Source organism: Lithobates pipiens, unplaced genomic scaffold, assembly GCF_037356315.1.
Source record: "Lithobates pipiens isolate NorthernLeopardFrog02 unplaced genomic scaffold, aLitPip1_a1.2 Scaffold_22, whole genome shotgun sequence".
Classification (NCBI taxonomy): Eukaryota; Metazoa; Chordata; class Amphibia; order Anura; family Ranidae; genus Lithobates; species Lithobates pipiens.
Window position 1 is genome coordinate 221,371,788 of NW_027507784.1, and position 19,559 is coordinate 221,391,346.

At 45.4% G+C, this 19,559-nt stretch overlaps 1 protein-coding gene across 7 annotated transcripts in view; it reads left to right on the forward strand.

The window, feature by feature from the left end:
- The window catches only part of VPS35L (VPS35 endosomal protein sorting factor like), a 1,440,208-nt gene that overhangs the window by 998,866 nt on the left and 421,783 nt on the right, over positions 1-19,559 (forward strand). For all 7 annotated transcript variants that reach the window (XM_077448861.1, XM_077448865.1, XM_077448864.1 and 4 more), the window contains one exon: positions 18,851-18,931. In XM_077448861.1, the coding sequence (XP_077304987.1) occupies positions 18,851-18,931 (81 nt within the window). The remainder of the gene's footprint in view (positions 1-18,850; positions 18,932-19,559) is intronic.

Sequence of the window (19,559 nt, forward strand, 5' to 3'; positions counted from 1 at the left end):
GTGCTGCCTCCCCCCAGGTGCCTGCAGGAATACAATGATTTGGTGAGACTATATATGAGAACGTGCCCGCTGGAGGGAGGACGGGGAGTCAATATGATGAGGATGGGGAGCATTCTAGAACAACGCTGACTTGAGATTCACAAACACTTGTCCGGACATGATGTCAGTCTGTTAATGCCTGGAGCCTGTGATTGATCTCTGAAGGGTGAAAGTGCCCCCCACCTTTACACACACGACACAAGCCCTGATTAGGAGCCTAAATCTCCCCTATGAGGGGATTCCTGCACAATATTCTACAGACTTTGTTTTTCTGCTGGGGCAGTGAGGGGAGAAATGTTTTTGAGGGATTTTTTTTTTTTCTTTTCATACATCAAGGGACAAAGAGCCATAGTAGTTACTATGTGGGTTATAGGCCACCTTTAGGTGATGGACACTGGCATGCCCTTAATTAACCACTTGACCACTGGGCATTTAAACACCCTTAATAACCAGACCAATTTTCAGCTTCCGGTGCTCTCACATTTTGAATGACAATTACTCAGTCATGCAACACTGGACCTATATGAATTTTTTGTCCTTTTTTTCACACAAATGGAGCTTTCTTTTGGTGGTATTTAATCACTGCTGGGTTTTTTTATTTTTTGTGCTATAAAAGAAAAAATACAGAAAATTTGGTAAAAAAATTGATTTTTCTTTGTTTCTGTTAAAAAATTTAGCAGATTAGTAATTTTTTCTTCATAAATTTTGGCCAAAATGTATACTACTACATATCTTTGGTAAAAATAAGTACAAATTGGGGGATATTATTTGGTCTTTTTGAAAGTTATAGAGTCCACAAGCTATGGTGCCAATATCTGAAAATTGATCACACCTGAAGTACTGACGGCCTATTTCAATTCTTGAGACCCTAACATGCCAGAAAAGTACAAATACCCCCCAAATGACCCCTTTTTGGAAAGAAGACATTCCAAGGTATTTAGTAAGAGACATGATGAGTTTTTTGAAGTTATCATTTTTTCCCACAATTCTTTGCAATATCAAGATTTTTTTTACTTTTTTTTTTTTTTTCACAAAATTGTCATATTATCAGTTTATTTCTCACACACAGCATATGCATACCACAAATTGCATCCCAAAACACATTCTGCTATTACTCCCGAGTAAGGCGATACCACATGTGTGAGACTTTTACACAGTGTGGCCACATACAGAGGCCCAACATGCAGGGAGCGCCATCAGGCGTTCTGGAGCACCCAGGACAATTCTGACATTTCTCTCCTACATGTAAAGATCATCATTTATTTGCTAGAAAATTACATAGAATCCCAAAACATTATATATGTTTTTTTTAGCAAACACCCTGGAGAATACAATCGAGGTCGTTGCAACTTTTTATCTTGCACGGTATTTGTGCAGCAATTTTTCGAATGCTTTTTTTTGGAAAAAAAAAAACAGTTTTGTGCTTAAAAAAAAAAAAACACAGTAAAGTTAGCCCAATTTTTGCATAATGTGAAAGATGAAGTTATGCTGAGTAAATAGATACCTAACATGTCACTCTTCAAAATTGCACACGCTTGTTGAATGGCGCCAAACGTCGCTACTTAAAAATCCCCAAAGGCGACGATTTACATTTTTTTTACTGGTTATATGTTTTGAGTTACAGAGGAGGTCTAGGGCTAGAATTATTGCGCTCGCTCTAACGTTCGCAGCGATACCTCACATGTGTGGTTTGAACAAAGTTTTCATATGTGGGCGGGACTTACGTATGCATTCGCTTCTGCATGCGAGCACATGGGGACAGGGGCACTTCAATTTTTTTTTTTTTTTTTTTTTTTTTATTGTTCATTTTACTTTATTTTAGTTTGACATTTTTTTTACCCAAAAATACATTTTTTGATCACTTTTATTCCTATTACAAGGAATGTAAACATCCCTTGTAATAGGAATATGGCATGACAGGTCCTCTTTACAGTGAGATATGGGGTCAATAAGACCCCACATCTCACCTCTAAGCTGGAAAGCCTGAAAGAAAAAAAAAAAAAAAAGATTCTGGCTTTGATCGTATTGGCGAGTCGGTAGAAGCACCGGAGGGCGGCGGAAGGTGGGGGGGTGTCTATGGCTGGGTATTGCAGGGTATCACCGACTATGGCTGGGTATCTCAGAGTATGGCGTTGCAGAGTATTGCGTTGCAGAGCATTGCAGGGTATTGGCAGGTGTTGCAGAGCATTGCAGAGTGTTGCAGGGTATTGGCGGGTGTTGCAGAGCATTGCAGGGTGTTGCAGGGTGTTGCAGGGTGTTGCAGGGTGTTGCAGGGTGTTGCAGGGTGTTGCAGGGTGTTGCAGGGTGTTGCAGAGTGTTGCAGAGTGTTGCAGAGTGTTGCAGGGTGTTGCAGGGTGTTGCAGGGTGTTGCAGAGTAATGGCAGAGCGTTGCAGGGTGTTGCAGAGAAATGGCAGGGTATTGCAGGGTATTGGCAGGGAATTAAGGGGTTAATTTTCAGTGAGCAGCGATGTGGGCACTGCAGATGCAGCCCACATCGCTGCTGACACCGATATCTTCCCCCTCCGCTGTACCGATCGGGACAGAGAGGGGGAGAGAGGAACCGGCGTGACATGACGCCGGTTTGTTTACAAGTGCGAGCACGGAGCGATCACGTGGTAAACGGCCGCAATGAGCGGGTGTTTTCCGTGATGCGCTGGGTCCTGTGGACCTGGCGGTTACGGATGCTCTCAAGTGCGCGCCCCAGGGGGCGCGCGAGAGCGGAATTCTGGGAGGACATCATATGACGTCCTCCCAGAGTTAAACAACCGCCCTGTAGCCATCATTCGGCTATGGGCTGGTTGTAAAGCGGTTAAAAAGTGCACTCCCTATGTAACCCTTCCCACTACTGGGCACACCTCAGTTTTTTTCGACAGTGTATAAGGTGTTGGTCACGAGTAAAGATGTGCTGTGCTGAGCTCCACTGGAGCAATCCTTGCTGGGGCTAGCCATGCTGACCAGATTCATTCAAAGTGTCGTTTTGGCCAAATTGAATGGTACCCGGGCCTCATATCCGAAGAAGCAAGGTTTTGCTTGTAAATGCTTCTCTTTTTAGAGAGCTGGACCCTGGGATCCAGTACTTTTGGTAGTGAAACATGGTGTTGGCACCCTCAGATGTCCAAACATGAGGAGGCATGGTTTAAAAGCACCATATCTATTGTTGCAGCTGTGAAGGGACACAGGAGCAAAGTGGTGTTAGAGGTTGGTTACACAGGCATTTCTTTGGCACATTTACTATTGCATCAGGCCAGGCATTGATAAGCAGCAGAGCTGGACTATCACTGAAGCAGTGCATGCAATTTATCTGATTATACCTCTGCTTTGTGCATCGGGCTAAGGTCAGAAGGGTGGTTAAAACACCCCCAGAAATAGAGCTAATGGAGTCCCCCTCTAGCTCTGGTAAGCTTACTCATCTCTACAGATGGCAGACTGGTTAGAGTGAGTATCAGGGACATGGAATGTTTACAATTGTTTTCACCACTGCAGCCCCCGTGTATTTTACCAACGGTTCTTTTTTTTTCCCTCAGTTATGATGGGTTTAGAAAAAATAAAAATATTAGTGACTTTAATCGCACAGATTCTCTTTCTTGGCCCAGGACCCTCAAACGGGGGAACTAGGGGCGGGAGAAGATTAATCCCCTCTGGGGACCGTGGTGAGGCTGACTCCTCTTCTGAGGTGTCAAATGTGGGTGAACCAGCTGGTTTCAATATGTTGCTGAATGGTCCATTCCACGTTTGTTCCCTTAACTAAGTGGTTGGGTTTGTTAAAAGCCTCCTCAGACTGTCCATGCCCTTTTTCATGTTTACTTATTTTCGAAAAAGCCTTTTTTTGTATCTGAAATGATCTCCCAGATAAATGTTTTTTTTTTTTTTTTTTTCCTCCTAGTTAAGTGATTACACTTTATCCTATGGTGGCGGAAATTCACTAAGTATGGCATGCTAGCAATTAAACGCAGAGCTGTTATTCGGCAGACAATACTCAAATGCTTAGGCATCCGACAAATTCCTGTTAAAAAAAAAAAAAATCTCTGCCAGATTGAGCCGCCTGGCTGACAGCAATTGCTTAATTGTTGTGAGGCAAAGTTTAACAGGTGTTCTAGGTTCCTGCTCAGCAGGCCCAGAATTCTGGCAGCTTTATGCTTGCAATAATGGTTTGTGAGTTCCTTTTTCCACAAGGTTCTCAGGCAGTTCCTTGCTTATAAACTAGTCAAACGCACAACTGCTGAGATGCCTATGGCAGTTTGTACCTGTACAGCCTGGGAATATCAGGTGCTATACACTGTCCGGTACACATTGTTGCTAAACACAAACAGCTAAACGCCTGAGTGCAGGAACGCACATCAGCAGAGGATACATTTCTTTTCACCATTGCATAAACTCATGGCTAGTCTTCCTTTTGCGGTAGAACAGCCATTCAAGGTTGTTTGGATAATTCACACAAAGAAATTCTAGTGGGAAAGGTACCCCCTTTTTTTCCATTTAAGTAAAGCAGTAAATATATTTTCATTTTTAGAAGCTCCTTTTTTGTGCCAGGGGCATCAGTCTACAGGCAGTCACGATGGCTTCCGCCATCAGGTTCAATAGGTAATCCTCAGAGTCCCCAGGGACAAAAAGAGGTATTGGGGAGGAAAACCTACAAGATAGTGTAGCTTCCTGTTCAGGAGGCACCACGCTAGCTCAGTAAGGCGTATTCTTCTGCAGTTCCCATGGATCTGACAGGAAGACGAATGAAGGACTTCCTCAATAGCGCCAATCTGGAGTTTCAAGAGCCCCCGTCTCCTCATTTTTCTCAGATCAAACATTCCTAAGGATCCAGAGAAAAATACATCTTTCTCTCTGCATGGAACTATCCGATCAGTAGTCTCCTTTCTACAAGGGGGTGAGCTTCTGGCATCTATCAGGATCAAGGATGCTTATCTCCATGTGTCGGTCTTCCCCGCTCACCAGATATTTCTATGCTTTGAGGTAGTAAATCTTAATTTCCAGTTTGTAGCGCTACCTTTTTGGGCTACTGACTGTACTTCAAGTGTGTAAAAAGATCTTGGCTCCTTCCTTTGCCAGGTTAAGGGCTCAAAGTATAGCAATATTAGCCTACTTAGGTCTGGTTACTGCAGTCAGCTACCTGGAATACTTGGGTTGGATCCTCAACCTAGTAAGATCCTCCTTGAAACCATCAACGAGATTGTAGTACTTAGGGCTGATCATAGATACAGTCCAGAAAAGTATATTTTTTCCCCAGTCGGTTCCTTGGGGCTAGGTTCCCTCTGGTGCAACTTTTCATGTGATTTGGGACTGAAAGGTCACATGACGAATCATGCCCCATGATTTCCAATTAATGCTGTTCATGTCTGTGCTACTTCAGGTCACTGTGGCTTTAAAGTAGTCCCTGCACTACTTTGGTCCCACTTTGATTCGACTTGAGGTCCAAAATTTGGGTGCAGTATACTGCAGGCTGCAGTATGAGTCCTCTGGCCTCCTGTTTTTTTTTTGTTTTGTTTTTTTCTGGTCTCCCTCCCTTCAGTTGCCATTGCTATGACACATCCCACATAGTACTATGGCTCTGTGTCCCCCGATGTAAGAAAAGAAAACAGGATTTTTTTTTAAAACGGCTTACCTGTAAAATCCTTTTCTTTGATGTACATCAGGGGACACTGAGGTCCCTCCTTTCTTGGTATACACTTGTATTGCTTGGCTACAAAACTGAGGACTCCCAGTAGTGGGAGGGGTTATATAGGGAGTACATGTCTTGCCTTAGGGCATGTCAGTGTCCATCACCTATCAGTGGCCCTATAACCCACATAGTAAGTACTATGGCTTTGTGTCCCCTGATGTACATCAAAGAAAAGGATTTTACAGGTAAGCTGTTTTAAAAATCCTGCTTTGTTTTGCTTTTGTCACAGGTGATGCCATTTTCAAGATTAGTAATTCAGTAGCTAATTTGTTTTTATACTGAGGAAAATACAGAAAACAGGACCTGGTGGTGCACCTAGGGAAGTGGAGTGGAGAAACACTGACCTTGGACACTAAAGCCTAGGTTCACATTTGAGTGATTTGTCATGTGTTTTCAAAGGTAAAATTGCATGACAAGTTGCAGGCAATGGCACTGTTCCAATTGAATTAGCGATGCTTTACCAATTTGCAAAAGTAGTTCCTGCACTACTTTTGCCTATTTCAGGTGCAACTTCAATAGACATCTGGGCATGAAGCCACACAAATCGTCTATCAAGTAGCAGCTGAAATTGAGCTGGCCTTGCTACTTAGAAATTGTTCAACTTCAAGTGAAGTAGCATGATTTCATAGTAGCATCAATGTGAACCAGGGCTTACATTGATATTTGCACTCACCACATAAGGCTTTGTTGCCCAAACCGATATGCATCCTAAATTAACAAAGTACAGATTTGTACTTTTCTGCAAACAAAATACAGTATGCCTAAAGAAGCAAGGAAAGACACAAAGTTGGTTCCTACTTTTTTACATGTAATTTGGCTAACAGACACATTTTTTATAAAAGTTTCTTAGAAAACTACAAAATTTGCAGGTAAACGTGTAACTAAAACTGGTGAAGGTATTCGAGTGTTTTGGGTGAAATAGTAATATATATATATATATATATATATATATATATATATATATATATATATATATATATATATATATACCGTATATACTCGAGTATAGGCCGACCCGAATATAAGCCGAGGCCCCCAATTTACCCCCAAAAAAACTGGCAAACTTATTGACTCGTGTATAAGCCGAGGGTGAGACATGCCTGTCCATCCCTGTGTGTGTGTCCGTCCATCCCTGTGTGTCCGTCCATCCCTGTGTGTCCGTCCATCCCTGTGTGTCCGTCCATCCATCCCTGTGTGTGTGTGTGTCCATCCATCCATCCATCCCTGTGTGTGTGTGTCTCCATCCATCCATCCATCCCTGTGTGTGTGTGTGTATCCATCCATCCCTGTGTGTGTGTGTCTCCATCCATGTGTGTGTGTGTGTGTGTGTGTGTGTGTGTGTGTGTGTGTGTGTGTGTCCAGCCTACCTGTGTCCCGAGCCTTTGTCCCGAGCCTCCGTCCCGTGCCTTGCCTCCTTGCCTCCGTCCCGTGCCGTGCCTTGCCTCCGTCCCGTGTCGTGCCTTGCCTTGCCTCCGTCCCGTCCCGTGCCGTGCCTTGCCTCCGTCCCGTGCCCTCTTCGTCGGCGCCTCGGCGGCCATTGTAAAATTCAAAAGCCGCGCCTCCGCCTTCGCCTGTGATAGGCGGAACACTGAATTTCCCAGCAGCCTGTGTTCCGCCTATCACGGACATCGTATCATCCTCGTCCGTAGTACGAGGATGATACGATGTCCGTGATAGGCGGAACACAGGCTGCTGGGAAATTCAGTGTTCCGCCTATCACAGGCGAAGGCGGCGCCGGAGGCGCGGCTTTTGAATTATAGAATGGCCGCTGTCTGTCTGCTCGACACGCTGATCGAGCGGGCAGACAGCGATGACTCGAGTATAAGCCGAGGGGGGCACTTTCAGCCTCAAAAAAGAGGCTGAAAATCTCGGCTTATACTCGAGTATATACGGTATATATATATATATTTATTTATTTTATATTTTTTACAATGTTTGAGAGCACACTTTCAAGCTTTTTGTACATGACAATACTTTTGGACAAGCTAGCCCACCATATTCAACAATGTCCTGTGTCCAATGTGGTGCTGTAGCAGGGGTGGGGGAAAACCACCCTGAGAAAATGGCAAAGTTTAAATAGGAGCTGGCAACTCAGTGATTCCTCTCTTTCTCACCCAAAATTTAAATAGGATGCAAGCTGATGTGTTTTATCTAAAGCATAATTACTAATCTGAGGAAGGCTGCAAGTGCTGAAATGCATTGGTTTGATCCTGTTTAACATGTAGGCAACAAAAAAGATAATGACAAGTCATGGAGTTGCAGGTTCAAATGTCAATCTTTTGAAATTGTACATTCAAATATAACAATTGCAACTATTACAAAAATTTGCAAAGGTTAGTCAATTTCAAACTGTACAAACACATGTACAACAGAAAGGGAAAAAAAACGTTTGCTTTTTAAATGTTAACTAAAATATTTATAACTCTGTTTTGGAGATCATGCATGATTTCTTAAATTTTCTCCAATTCCCTATTGCAAGCCAACAGTTCACTGATAAGTATTTGTGCACTTGCACTGCTGAAGTGAGTTTGGTCTTCCACAACATCCATATCACCTAAAAAAAAAAAAAAACATAAAACACACCATGTATTAGAAATCTGCAGGCATCCATCTATTACTTGATGTTGTGGTCTCAGACACTGACCTGTGGTCGACACAGTTTCAAGAACTTCACATGGTACTTCCTGCACATCAGCAGCAACATCTTCATGTTGTGTGGTGAGCTGACTTTCCGGATCTTCAGGAAGTGTTGGGTTACTGGTGTCCACACACAGCTCAGATGTTCCGCTTCTTTTCACCCCTATGTGAAGCCAAAAAAAGTATACTTAGCAGACAGATATGTTAGGCTAGAAATAGTAATATGAAACCTTGTTTGGGAGTGTCTTTCTATTGTCTGTTTTGGCTGTTTTGGCAGAGACCCAAGTCTTCCCTTTCCAAAACAGGAATACGTATCTATTTGTTTGCAAGTTTCACACATGGAGATACCCCTAGTATCCACTGGAGCACCTGTGTGGGACTCCATAACAAGGGTGTTATGGTGTCCCACATTGGTGCTCCTGCATGCAGTTATGTAACAGCTGTTGAGTGTCCTCTATTGACACTGAATAAAGTTGATATTTCATTAGTTACGAACACATCTAGACCTCAATCTAATGAATTTATGTTGCATCAAAATCTACCATAACAAATGCATTTTAGTATTAGTGGCCAATCAAAACAATGTCCCATGTCCTGCAAAAGATGACTGTGTCCACAAAACTTAAACTTGTCATTGTAAACTGTAGAACAGTAAAAAGCACATGGACCAGCACAAAAGTAATAATAAGAACACAGGATTTTTGTTTTATTTTTGCACCACTTTCCTGGTCTTTCTATACTTCCTCTCCTAATTTAAGGTCTGACTAGTGTTTTCTCAACTTATCCTTGTTTTGCCATACCCCAAAATTCCTGTGCAGACTTTTCAGAACTTTCAGTCGCCATTTGCTCTCCCATGGCCCTGAAAGAGAAGAGGCGGGGAATACACCAGAAAGAAAGACAGGGGTGGAGTTTCATGCATGTGTAGCGTATATAAAGCCATAGTGCATGATCAATGTAACAGTCGTAGGAACAATCTGGCATTGGAGGATGGATCATCGTTAATACATAAAAAAGGAGACACGAGCGCATGCGTGAGAGCTCCGCAATGGCCACCTAAGCCGAGAGCTCCGCTTCACCCCGGACCACCGAGCAGCACAGCGCGAGATTCAGTCCCCGGAGGGTGTCCACGCCACACCACTGGACCCCGGGCAAGCGCGGGAACGCATTTAGATGCCGAGTCCCTCCGCCAGATGAGATCTGAGCCCACAATTTGATAGTGCGGAGGAGCGAGGGTGTACCAAGATGTCGGTAGCTACCGCTGCAATTTGGCCACATGCGGCCCACTCAGACAGGCCACAGGAGACCAGGCAAGTCTTAACCCCCGCTATCCTGACGTACTCCCAAGCAGCGCAGGGTGGCCCCCACCATTCCCAGAGGTCCTCCAACGGCCCCCATTCACCACGGGCTCCATCCCCGGCCTCCGCTGAGTCGCTGCTGAGCCGCCACATGGAGGAGTACTCTCTCCTGCGGGACCCCCCACACCCCATCTTCAGGGGTCTGTCTCTCCCTCCTACTCTATACAAGACATATCAGCACTCCAAGCTGACCTCTTTTCTAAATTCTCTGAACTTCTGGACAGAGGCCTATCAAACACTGTGACACAAATAACATTAAATCTGACTTTGCTAATCTGGGGACCAGAATAGAAGCCATAGAAAACAAAATGGATAGTACGGTCGCCAGAACCATCCAGAACAAAACATCCAGAATCAAAACCCTGCAAGACCAGCTGGACATTGCTATTGCACCGATCAATGACCTCAAACGGGTCCAGGAGGTACAACTTTCGAATCTGTGGTCTCCCGGAGACTATCACTGGGATCCCCCCCACTGTACGGGACATTGTATCACAGCTTCTCCCACAACTCCCGCCTCATCGTCTGGAACTAGACAGGGCGCATCGGGCCTTGGGGCACCCCAGGAAAGATGGCTCACCAAGAGACATAATCGCCAAACCCCACTTCTATGCCATCAAAGAGAAGGTCATGCAGCAATCAAGAGCAAAGCCAAACTTGCAGTACCAGGGTCACTGCATACAAATCTTTGCTGATCTGGCTCCCTCCACTATCCAAAAGAGGAGGTCTCTCAAACCATTGCTGTTGGTACTAACCCAGCAGGAAATTAAATATCGTTGGACTTTACCGTTCACAGTGAAGTTCTCCTTCCATTGGAAAATGCATGCATTCTCCAACATCCAGGACAGCGAGAAGCTCTTCCTGCAACTTAAGTTGATATCGCAGGAAACACCCATGGACTTCTCCGCGACCTCAGCCGGTTGAAGGTCAGTCGATCAACTGATTCAGTGGACAGGCGCACCCTGTGATCGGTAACAAAGCCACCAGCAGCACTGAAGGTGCGTTCCGAAAGAACGCTGGATGCAGGACAGGCCAGTAGCTCAATTGCATACTGTGCAAGCTCTGGCCAGTGATCCATCCTCAAGACCCAGTAAGCCAGAGGATTTTCGGTGGGAAAGGTGTCCAAGTCTGACCTTGCCCCTAGGTATTCCTGCACCATGTAAATCAGACACTGGCGATGGTTGCTGGAACCGATCATACCTTGGGGCTGCGGACTAAAAAATTGTCTGAAAGCATCGGTCAGACGCCCACCTTCTCCACCGCTCCTTCTGACCGATGCCTCAGCGACACGTCCAGGACCAGGAGTTTGTAACCTCCCAGTCTCTGGGAACGCGTTGCACAGACCTTTCTGCAAGGCCTCCCGGAGATGTCTCATCCTCTGCTCCCTCTGCGACGGCAAGATAAGATCGGCAACCTTACCCTTGTACCGTGGATCAAGGAGAGTGGCCAGCCAGTAATGGTCCCTCTCCTTGATCCGAAGAATACGAGGATCCTTCCGCAGGCTTTGCAGGATCAGGGAGGCCATGCAGCGTAGGTTAGCTGAGGCATTCGGTCCGGAGTCCTCTGGGTCACGAAGGACAACATGATCCGCAGCTACCTCCTCCCAGTCACGTACAAGTCCACGGGTTTCTTGGGACTGTAAATCATCCCTACAAGACTGCTGCTGAGTGCTAGCCTCCACCTCCATGCTGACACAATCATCCTCCTCCTTCTCCTGTGTGATGGGTGGCACAGCAGGAACACTGTCTGGATAAAGGGGGCCTTGAGAGGCAAGGAAGTCGTCCTCTTCCTGCCTCTGTTCTGCCTCAAGTGCCCTGTCCATTATTCCACGCAGCGTATGCTCCAAGAGGTACAGTGTCACTGATGCATGCACTGTCACTGCGCACCATCCTTGTGGCCTCCCCAAACGGTGACAGGACAGTGAATGCATCCCTGATCATGCCCCACTGGCGTGGTGAGAAAAAAACGAGCTCCCCTGACCCTGTCCTGGTGCCGTAGTCGCACAGGTACTCATTGATGGCCCTCTGTGCAGCCACTGCAGCATGGCCAACGTTGAGTTCCACCTGGTGGGCATGTCACATATAAGGCGGTTCTTGGGCAGGTTCAACTCCTTTTGGAGCTCAGCCAGCTGAGCACAGGCATTAAATGATTGGCGGGAATGCACACAGACTTTCCTGGCCTGCTTCAGGACATCCTGTAAGCCCGGGTACCTGCCAAGGAACCACTGCACCACCAGGTTAAGGATGTGAGCTACACAGGGCACATGGGTCAGTTGTCCCTGTCGGAGGGTGGAGAGGAGGTTGGTGCCATTGTCGCAAACCACCATTCCTGGCTTAAGCTGGCGTGGCGTCAACCACCTCTTGGCCTGCCCCTGCAGAGCTGACAAAACATCTGCCCCAGTGTGGCTCCTGTCCCCCAAACAAACCAGCGCAAGCACGGCATGACATCGTTTTGCCTGCCTACTTGCGTACCCTCTGGAACGCCTACGGAGCACCGCTGGTTCTGAGGACAGAGCACTGAAAGAGGCCATGGAGGAAGAAGAGGAGGAGGGGGTGGAGGAGAGAGGTGTGTCACAACCAATGGTAGCATTTTGGAGGCGTGGCGGAACATCCTCTAACACTACTGCACCTTGTCCTGCATCTTTCCCAGCTGCCAGAAGAGTGACCCAATGGGCCGTAAAAGACAGGTAACGTCCCTGTCCATGCCTGCTGGACCATGAGTCAGCGGTAATATGCACCTTACCGCTGACCGCCCTGTCCAGCGAGGCAAGGACATTGCCTTCCACATGCCGGTAGAGAGCCGGAATCGCCTTCCGTGAGAAAAAGTGGCGTTTGGGGACCTGCCACTGAGGAACCGCACATTGTACAAACTCACAGAAGAGGGCCGAGTCTACCAACTGAAAAGGCAGCAGTTGAAGTGCTAGCAATTTAGCCAAGCTAGCATTCAACTGCTGGGCATGTGGATGGCTGGGAGTGAACTTCTTTCGCCGGTCCAGCAGCTGGGGCAGGGACATTTGCCTGCTATAATCGGACGTGGGTGTACTGCTAGCAGATTGCCCGGAAGCACTTGGCTGTGACACACCTAATTCTACACCTTCATTCCTCTCAGAGCAGGTTTCAGAGAGGACTGAAGGTCTAGTGGGGTTGGAGATCCCAGCTGATAAGGAGCAAGGAGAGGTCCGCTTTATTCTTTGATGTGGGTCTTTGAGGTACGCTTGCCAACGAGCTGCATGGCAGGTCAACATATGTCTGGTCAAGCATGTGGTGCCCAAGCGGCTGATGGTTTGGCCACGCGAGATACGCTTGAGACATATGTTGCAAATAGCAGCGGTGCGATCTGATGCACTCGTCTCAAAAAAGGCCCACACCAAAGAACTTTTAGAATAACACGCAGAGGCAGCGCCCTGCACAGGCGGAGCTCTGCGGTGTGATTTAATCTGTGTGCTGCCCCTAAGCTGGCCCCCGGAGGGCATCCTGCCTCATTGGACATGTGCTTCCTCCTCCTCCTCTTTCCTACCAGGCGCCCATGTGGAGTCAGTGCCCTCATCATCCCCTCCCTCTTCATCGCTGGAGCAAACCTGGCAGTATGCTGCAGCTTGTGGAACATGACTGCCAGATTGCTGTCCTTCTCGAGCATCCCCTCTCTCTGCATTCACGCTACTGCCTTCCTCTAGCTGAGTATCATCATCAGAGCCTAGAAAACACCGGCCATCCTGCTGGAGCATGTACCCAACACTGTGCTCAAAGAGTTCAGGAGACTCCTCAGGAGGACGTGGTGGGTCTAGGGAAGGAGTCACTGATGATGACATTGAGAGGAGGGAAGACGATGCGTTGTCAGCTGCTTTGCTAGTACCCTGAGACTAGGTGAGAGAGGATGAGGAGGATGAAGAGGGCTTGGTCATCCACTCTACCAAGTTGTTGGCATATTGCGGCTCAACATGTCCAGCTGCCGAAAAGGACAAGTGTGTCCCATGGCCGCGTGCTGATGATGACGATGCACCGCGTCCACGACCAGCACTGTTGTCTCTAGACACAGAGCCTCCTTGCCCTCTTTTATCGGCTCGCGCCTGTCTGCCTCTCCTTGCTAGCCTTCCAGACATGGTAATGGCCTGAAGGGAGTTGGGAAAACCAGCAATTGGGTAGTGTATGTTGTGCTGGAGGCACACACAACTTCCACTAACTCCTGCAGATGGCTCAAATAGAGAAGAGCTATATAGGTGGATATAGCGGTGTATACTGGGTTCAGAGCACACAGACAGCACACACAAGCTCCTACCGCTGACTGCAAGCTCTATTTAAAACTAGCAAGATAGTTTGCTATATAGGTGGATATAGCGGTGTATACTGCGTTCAGAGCACGCCGACAGCACGCACAAGCTCCTACCGCTGACTGAAAGCTCTATTTAAAACGAGCAAGATAGTTAGCTATATAGGTGGATATAGCGGTGTATACTGCGTTCAGAGCATGCAGACAGCACGCACAATCTCCTAACACTGACTGCAAGCTCTATTATAAAAGATAGATATATCGCTAGCTATATAGGTGAACGCACGCAGATAACAACCACTACAGAAGAGCAAGAACGAAAAGTCGGCCGATAACGATCGGTGTATACTGTGTTGAAGGTACACAGAACACACACTAACTGCTACAGAGCCAACACACTACACAAGGCCACCGCGCTGGCGGCCTTATATAGTGTGGGGCGTGTACTACACAGCCTGAGCTATGATTGGCCGCAGGCATCCTGCCTGTGGCCAATCATGGCTCTCCTCGCTGCCGGCGCTGTGATTGGCCAAGCATGCGGGGTCACAGTGCATGCTTGGCCAAGCATGAGCCAGCAATGCACTGCGCCATCGCAGTGCATTGTGGGCCGTGAGCGCCACACAAATTTGTCACGAACGGCCCATAATGTTCGGAATTTGCCGAACGGGCAAACAGCCGATGTTCGAGTCGAACATATGTTTGTCTCGAACACGAAGCTCATCCCTACCACACAGTATTATTTGATCTGTCAGTTCTTTGTTTTATTGGCTTTGTACTATTTCACCAACGCTATGATTGTATATTGTTTATTGTAAATTCAATAAAACTCTTTGAAAGAAAAAAGGAGACATAAAATGAAGGTACAATTGTAAAGTTGGGCATCGGTGGTTAGTGGCCTATACTGCTTAGTTTGAGGCCTATATTGGGACCAGATTATGAGTTAAGCCTGACATGGTTTGTCTTGTGTTCTGTTATGCAGCCGTCAGATAATTGATCATGGTGGATAAATCCACTGCGCCCAACTTTTTGCCTCAATTTATCGATCAATACCGGGAGCTGTTCTGTCTGTGGAAGTTGAAAAGTAGGGATTACTCTAATAAAATCAAGAGGAATGCAGCAATGGAGAAACTTCTGTAATTGGTGAAGCCTCTGTACACCAGGGCTGTCTTTACATTTTGTGAAAGTCCAGGAATCACTAAGATCGGGAGCATCGGCAGATGACATATATGTCCCCAGGCTGCGGTACTACAACCGCCTGCTTTTTTTGTCCGCCCAAACCCAACCTAGGTCATCACTCTAAACACTCTCTTCCACATCGGAGGAGGCCACAGCTCCTGAGGTCCACCCTGGTCCTTCGACACAGAATGAAGATGTGGAGAAGCCCAGCTGGACTCAGGTATAGCATCGTTGAATATATATGTATCCACAAATGATGATGATTAGACATTATTGTTTAAAGATACCTGCCTTAACAAAGTGGTTTCCATATCAATAGACACTAGTGCCCAAAAATGATTGGGACAAGAAGGAAAAATGCTGCTGTCGGAACGGAATGATATTCTTTTCTATTCATCCACATTCAATTTGCAACAATCATGAGCTCAAAATGATGTGCGAGTGGTGACTGTCATTCAGAAAAGGTGATCCCCACGAGCTAATGCCCCACTATTTTTATATATATAGTGTCAGTTTGGAGGAGCCAGTGGCCAGCAGCAGAGTCCCAGATCCCTCCCCTGTGCCCTCCTGTTAAAAGGGCCAGGAAGAGCAGGAACCTAGACGAGGCCACAGCTGCCTTCCTCAGCCACACAACAGCCTTCATCTGCATGGCCCCAGATGCAGCTGAAGCATTTGGCTGTCTGGCAGCAAATATGTTAAGAGACATGGATGGGGAGAAAAGGAGGATGTGCAAGGAATTCTGAAGCTCCTCAACAAGGGGGGGGAGGGGACAAAGTTCTTCAAAAGCACACATTTCAGATTTGGATGCACCACCTCCACAGCTACCACCGCAGCCCCACCCACCACAGCAGCATGCTGGACATTGGAAGTTCCAGCCCCAAGCTGTCTGGGCTCAGGATTTTCAGCCATGCAATTAATTTCCCTTTATATTTTTTCCCTTATATTATGATTTTAGTTGTTATACTTTGTATGTAGAGAATGGACTTTTTGTTTTAGTTATTTAATTTTGATGGCAGATAACATGTGTAACTTCTTTGAGTTTATTTTTGGAATAATGCACAAGAAAAAAAAATGGACTCAGCCACGGAAGGGAGCATTGACATCAATGGTCTGGGTTTGGTCTGGTCTCTCAAAAACTGCAGACTGTGGTAATACCACAGCCTGGGGACCTACCAGTCATCTGCTGCTGCTTCCGATTTCTCAGAGTCCAGGACATTCTTGTGCTCCCTTTAAATGTACTCCTCAGGTTCCCAATTTTGCTCTTCACAGAATTGAGGTCTGCCCTGGCGTACAAAGGTTTCACCAATTTAAACAATTTCTCCATCACTGCCTTCCTCTTGTTTTTTATAGGACCTTCTTGTGATCCCTATTAAATAAAAAAAAAAAAAAAAATGAATTTGAAAAATGCTTGGCTATGTGTTTTACTTAAAATGACAGGCAGATACATTTAAAAAACACAATGTAAAATTAACAAGGGACAGCAACATAGTTGTATCTTTGATCTGAAAAACGATGGGATAATGGTGTTGTGGTAATGTGACACCCCCCCCCCCCCCAAAAAAAAAAAAAAAAAAAAAAAAAAATCTTTATTACTAGGGAAAAAAAAAAATTTTTGAAGATGTTTGGCAGAACTCACCAGCAAAGCAGCTTCATCATTATACTGTTATAGAGAAGAAGAGAATGTGTGCTGCATTTCTAGATTTCATAATTTGCTGTGTCACTAATGTGAATTCTCCATTATGAACACTAGTTTTACAAGACTGACTGCTTCTGGCTCATCCTTGCTTCTGAGTATGCGTGTTTGTATTTTGGACTTTTGTCCTGCGGATTTGTGCACACGCTCGAAAAAAATCCGACAACAGACATGTGTCCGCTGAAAATCTGACAGCAATTGCCCGATGGAGCATACGAATGGTCAGAATTTCCGCCAACAGCCTGTCATCACACAATTCCCGTCTAAAAATCTAATTGTGTGTACAAGGCTTTTGACGACACCTGTTTTCCAATATGTAATCCAATTTTCAATTTATTTGGATGTAAAAAAAATATATCCTACTTGGAAGTCTGTATTGCTTTAGTGTTTGAATCTCCAATCTCGATTCATGGGTCTTCTGGGGGAAATTCTCCACATCTCATAAGCTGGTAAACACATGCCATTAAAATGACTTGGCTGCAAAATTGTCTACATTGTTAGTGTTTCTTGAGATTGAGCTTCATGCACTTGCTATGAATTGTTTTTTTTTTTTTTTCTGCTCTGAGACAAGTTGTTGTTTGTTTTTGTTTTGTCCTGTATTTAAAATTGGTACATGCTCAGATTGCTTTAGATACATTTTGATTAAATAAAGCAAAAATATTTAATGGAGATAAACATATTTTTGTGCTTGCAGGGTGTTAACATACTTAATAAAACAAATTGTAATCTGCAAATAAACATAAAGCTGGTTGAAATTACTTACTGCACTTTTTTGTTTTCGTACCTTTTTTTTTTTTTTTAAATGCACCAAGCCTTCCTTTTTATGTAGGTCCATCCTGGAACTCCCTTCATTGAAGCTGAAATATATTTGTCATTTTACATATACTGCATGTATAGTAACAGTGGTGGTAAAGTCTCATTTATATTGCAATCAGATTGTTATGCTCTTGTTTGATTTGTACTCGTATCTGTGTTTGTGTATATGTGTGTATGTATGTATGTATATATATATATATATAATTAGGGATGCACCGAATGGGTTTTTTGGAGCCGATACCGAAAACGAAAAATACACTAGGCCCAAAAACGATACTAAAATAGCACCGATACCGAAAATTACTGTTTTAAAAAAATATTTTTATACAGGAGATGGTCAGAGACTGGGGACATTGTACGAGAGGTGGTCAGAGACTGGGGACACGGTACAGGAGGTGGTCAGAGACTGGGGACACGGTACAGGAGGTGGTCAGAGACTGGGGACACGGTACAGGAGGTGGTCAGAGACTGGGGACACGGTACAGGAGGTGGTCAGAGACTGGGGACACGGTACAGGAGGTGGTCAGAGACTGGGGACACGGTACAGGAGGTGGTCAGAGACTGGGGACACGGTACAGGAGGTGGTCAGAGACTGGGGACACGGTACAGGAGGTGGTCAGAGACTGGCGGCATGGTACAGGAGGTGGTCAGAGACTGGCGACATGATAAAAGAGATAAGTGTTGTCCCCTGCGCAGCCAGTGTGGTGTTGTGCCCTGTGCATCCAGTGATGCAGCGAAGAGAGAGGAGAGCCGCCTCCGCTGTCTGGTTCAATAGAGCGCCGGGAACATCACAGCTTTAATTTCAATAGCTGTGTGTTCCCCCGTTGCGCGCCGTCGCATACAGCCCCCCCCCCCCCCCCCCTTGTCTGGGGAACTGTGATAGACAGATCACCCGTCCAATCTGGGTAAAGCTGTGATGTTCCCGGCACTCTACTGAAACAGACGGCGGAAGCAGCTCTCCTGCGTTATAGATCTCCCATGATGGGCGGCACCAGGGGCGGGGGCGGTGCTCCGCCCCCGCCCCATTAGCGACTCAATTATCGGCCGTTTTTTCCTTTTGGCAAATTGCCGAAAATGGCAGTTTTGGCCAATATGTTATGTATATGTATGTGTGTGTATATATATGTATGTGTGTGTATATATATATATATACAAATGTTTTAAATATGTTTTTTTTTTTTATTTATTTTTTTCAATAGGAATCAACAGGAAGCAACTAAGGATCCAGTCATGCTGAATGCTTTGCTCCATGTCTGTAAGACGATGCACGATTCTGTGAAGTGAGATTCTTTGATTCTTTGCATTTTACTTTACTGGTTATTTGCTCAAATAGAATGGAACTACAGTTGATAGCAAAAAAAAAATAAAAAATGTGTCTGTGCATACAATCAAACTGATAGAAAAGATCTCTGGGGATGGGAAGGTGGTTACATGGTCCAACTATTGGTGTTCTGTGATGACCACTTGATTTGAAGACTTCTTAATTTTGTTGTAAACATATTGGTAAAGAATAACCCCAGCCTGTGTGTTTTTCTTTTTTTTATGTGTGTGTATATATATATATGTGTATATATATATATATGTGTATATATATATATATATATATATATCTATATATATATATATATATATATATATGAGGAGCCTGATCCCCTGCACTGTGAGAAGCTCTGTCAGCTTCAAAAGTAAAGTGCAGGGAAGTGTGCTCTTCTTCCCCTACAGTGCAGTACCTGGCTGAATGAGGAAGCTGGAAAGGTAGAGTACTGTGCTACAAGCTAGATTTGTTTTAAAAGGGTTTTATTCATGTGTCTGTGTATGTGTGTCTGCATGTGTGTGTGTGTGCACGTATGTTTGTATGTATGTGTCTGTATGTATATAAGGTGCATGTGTCTTCTGGATGTATGTGTG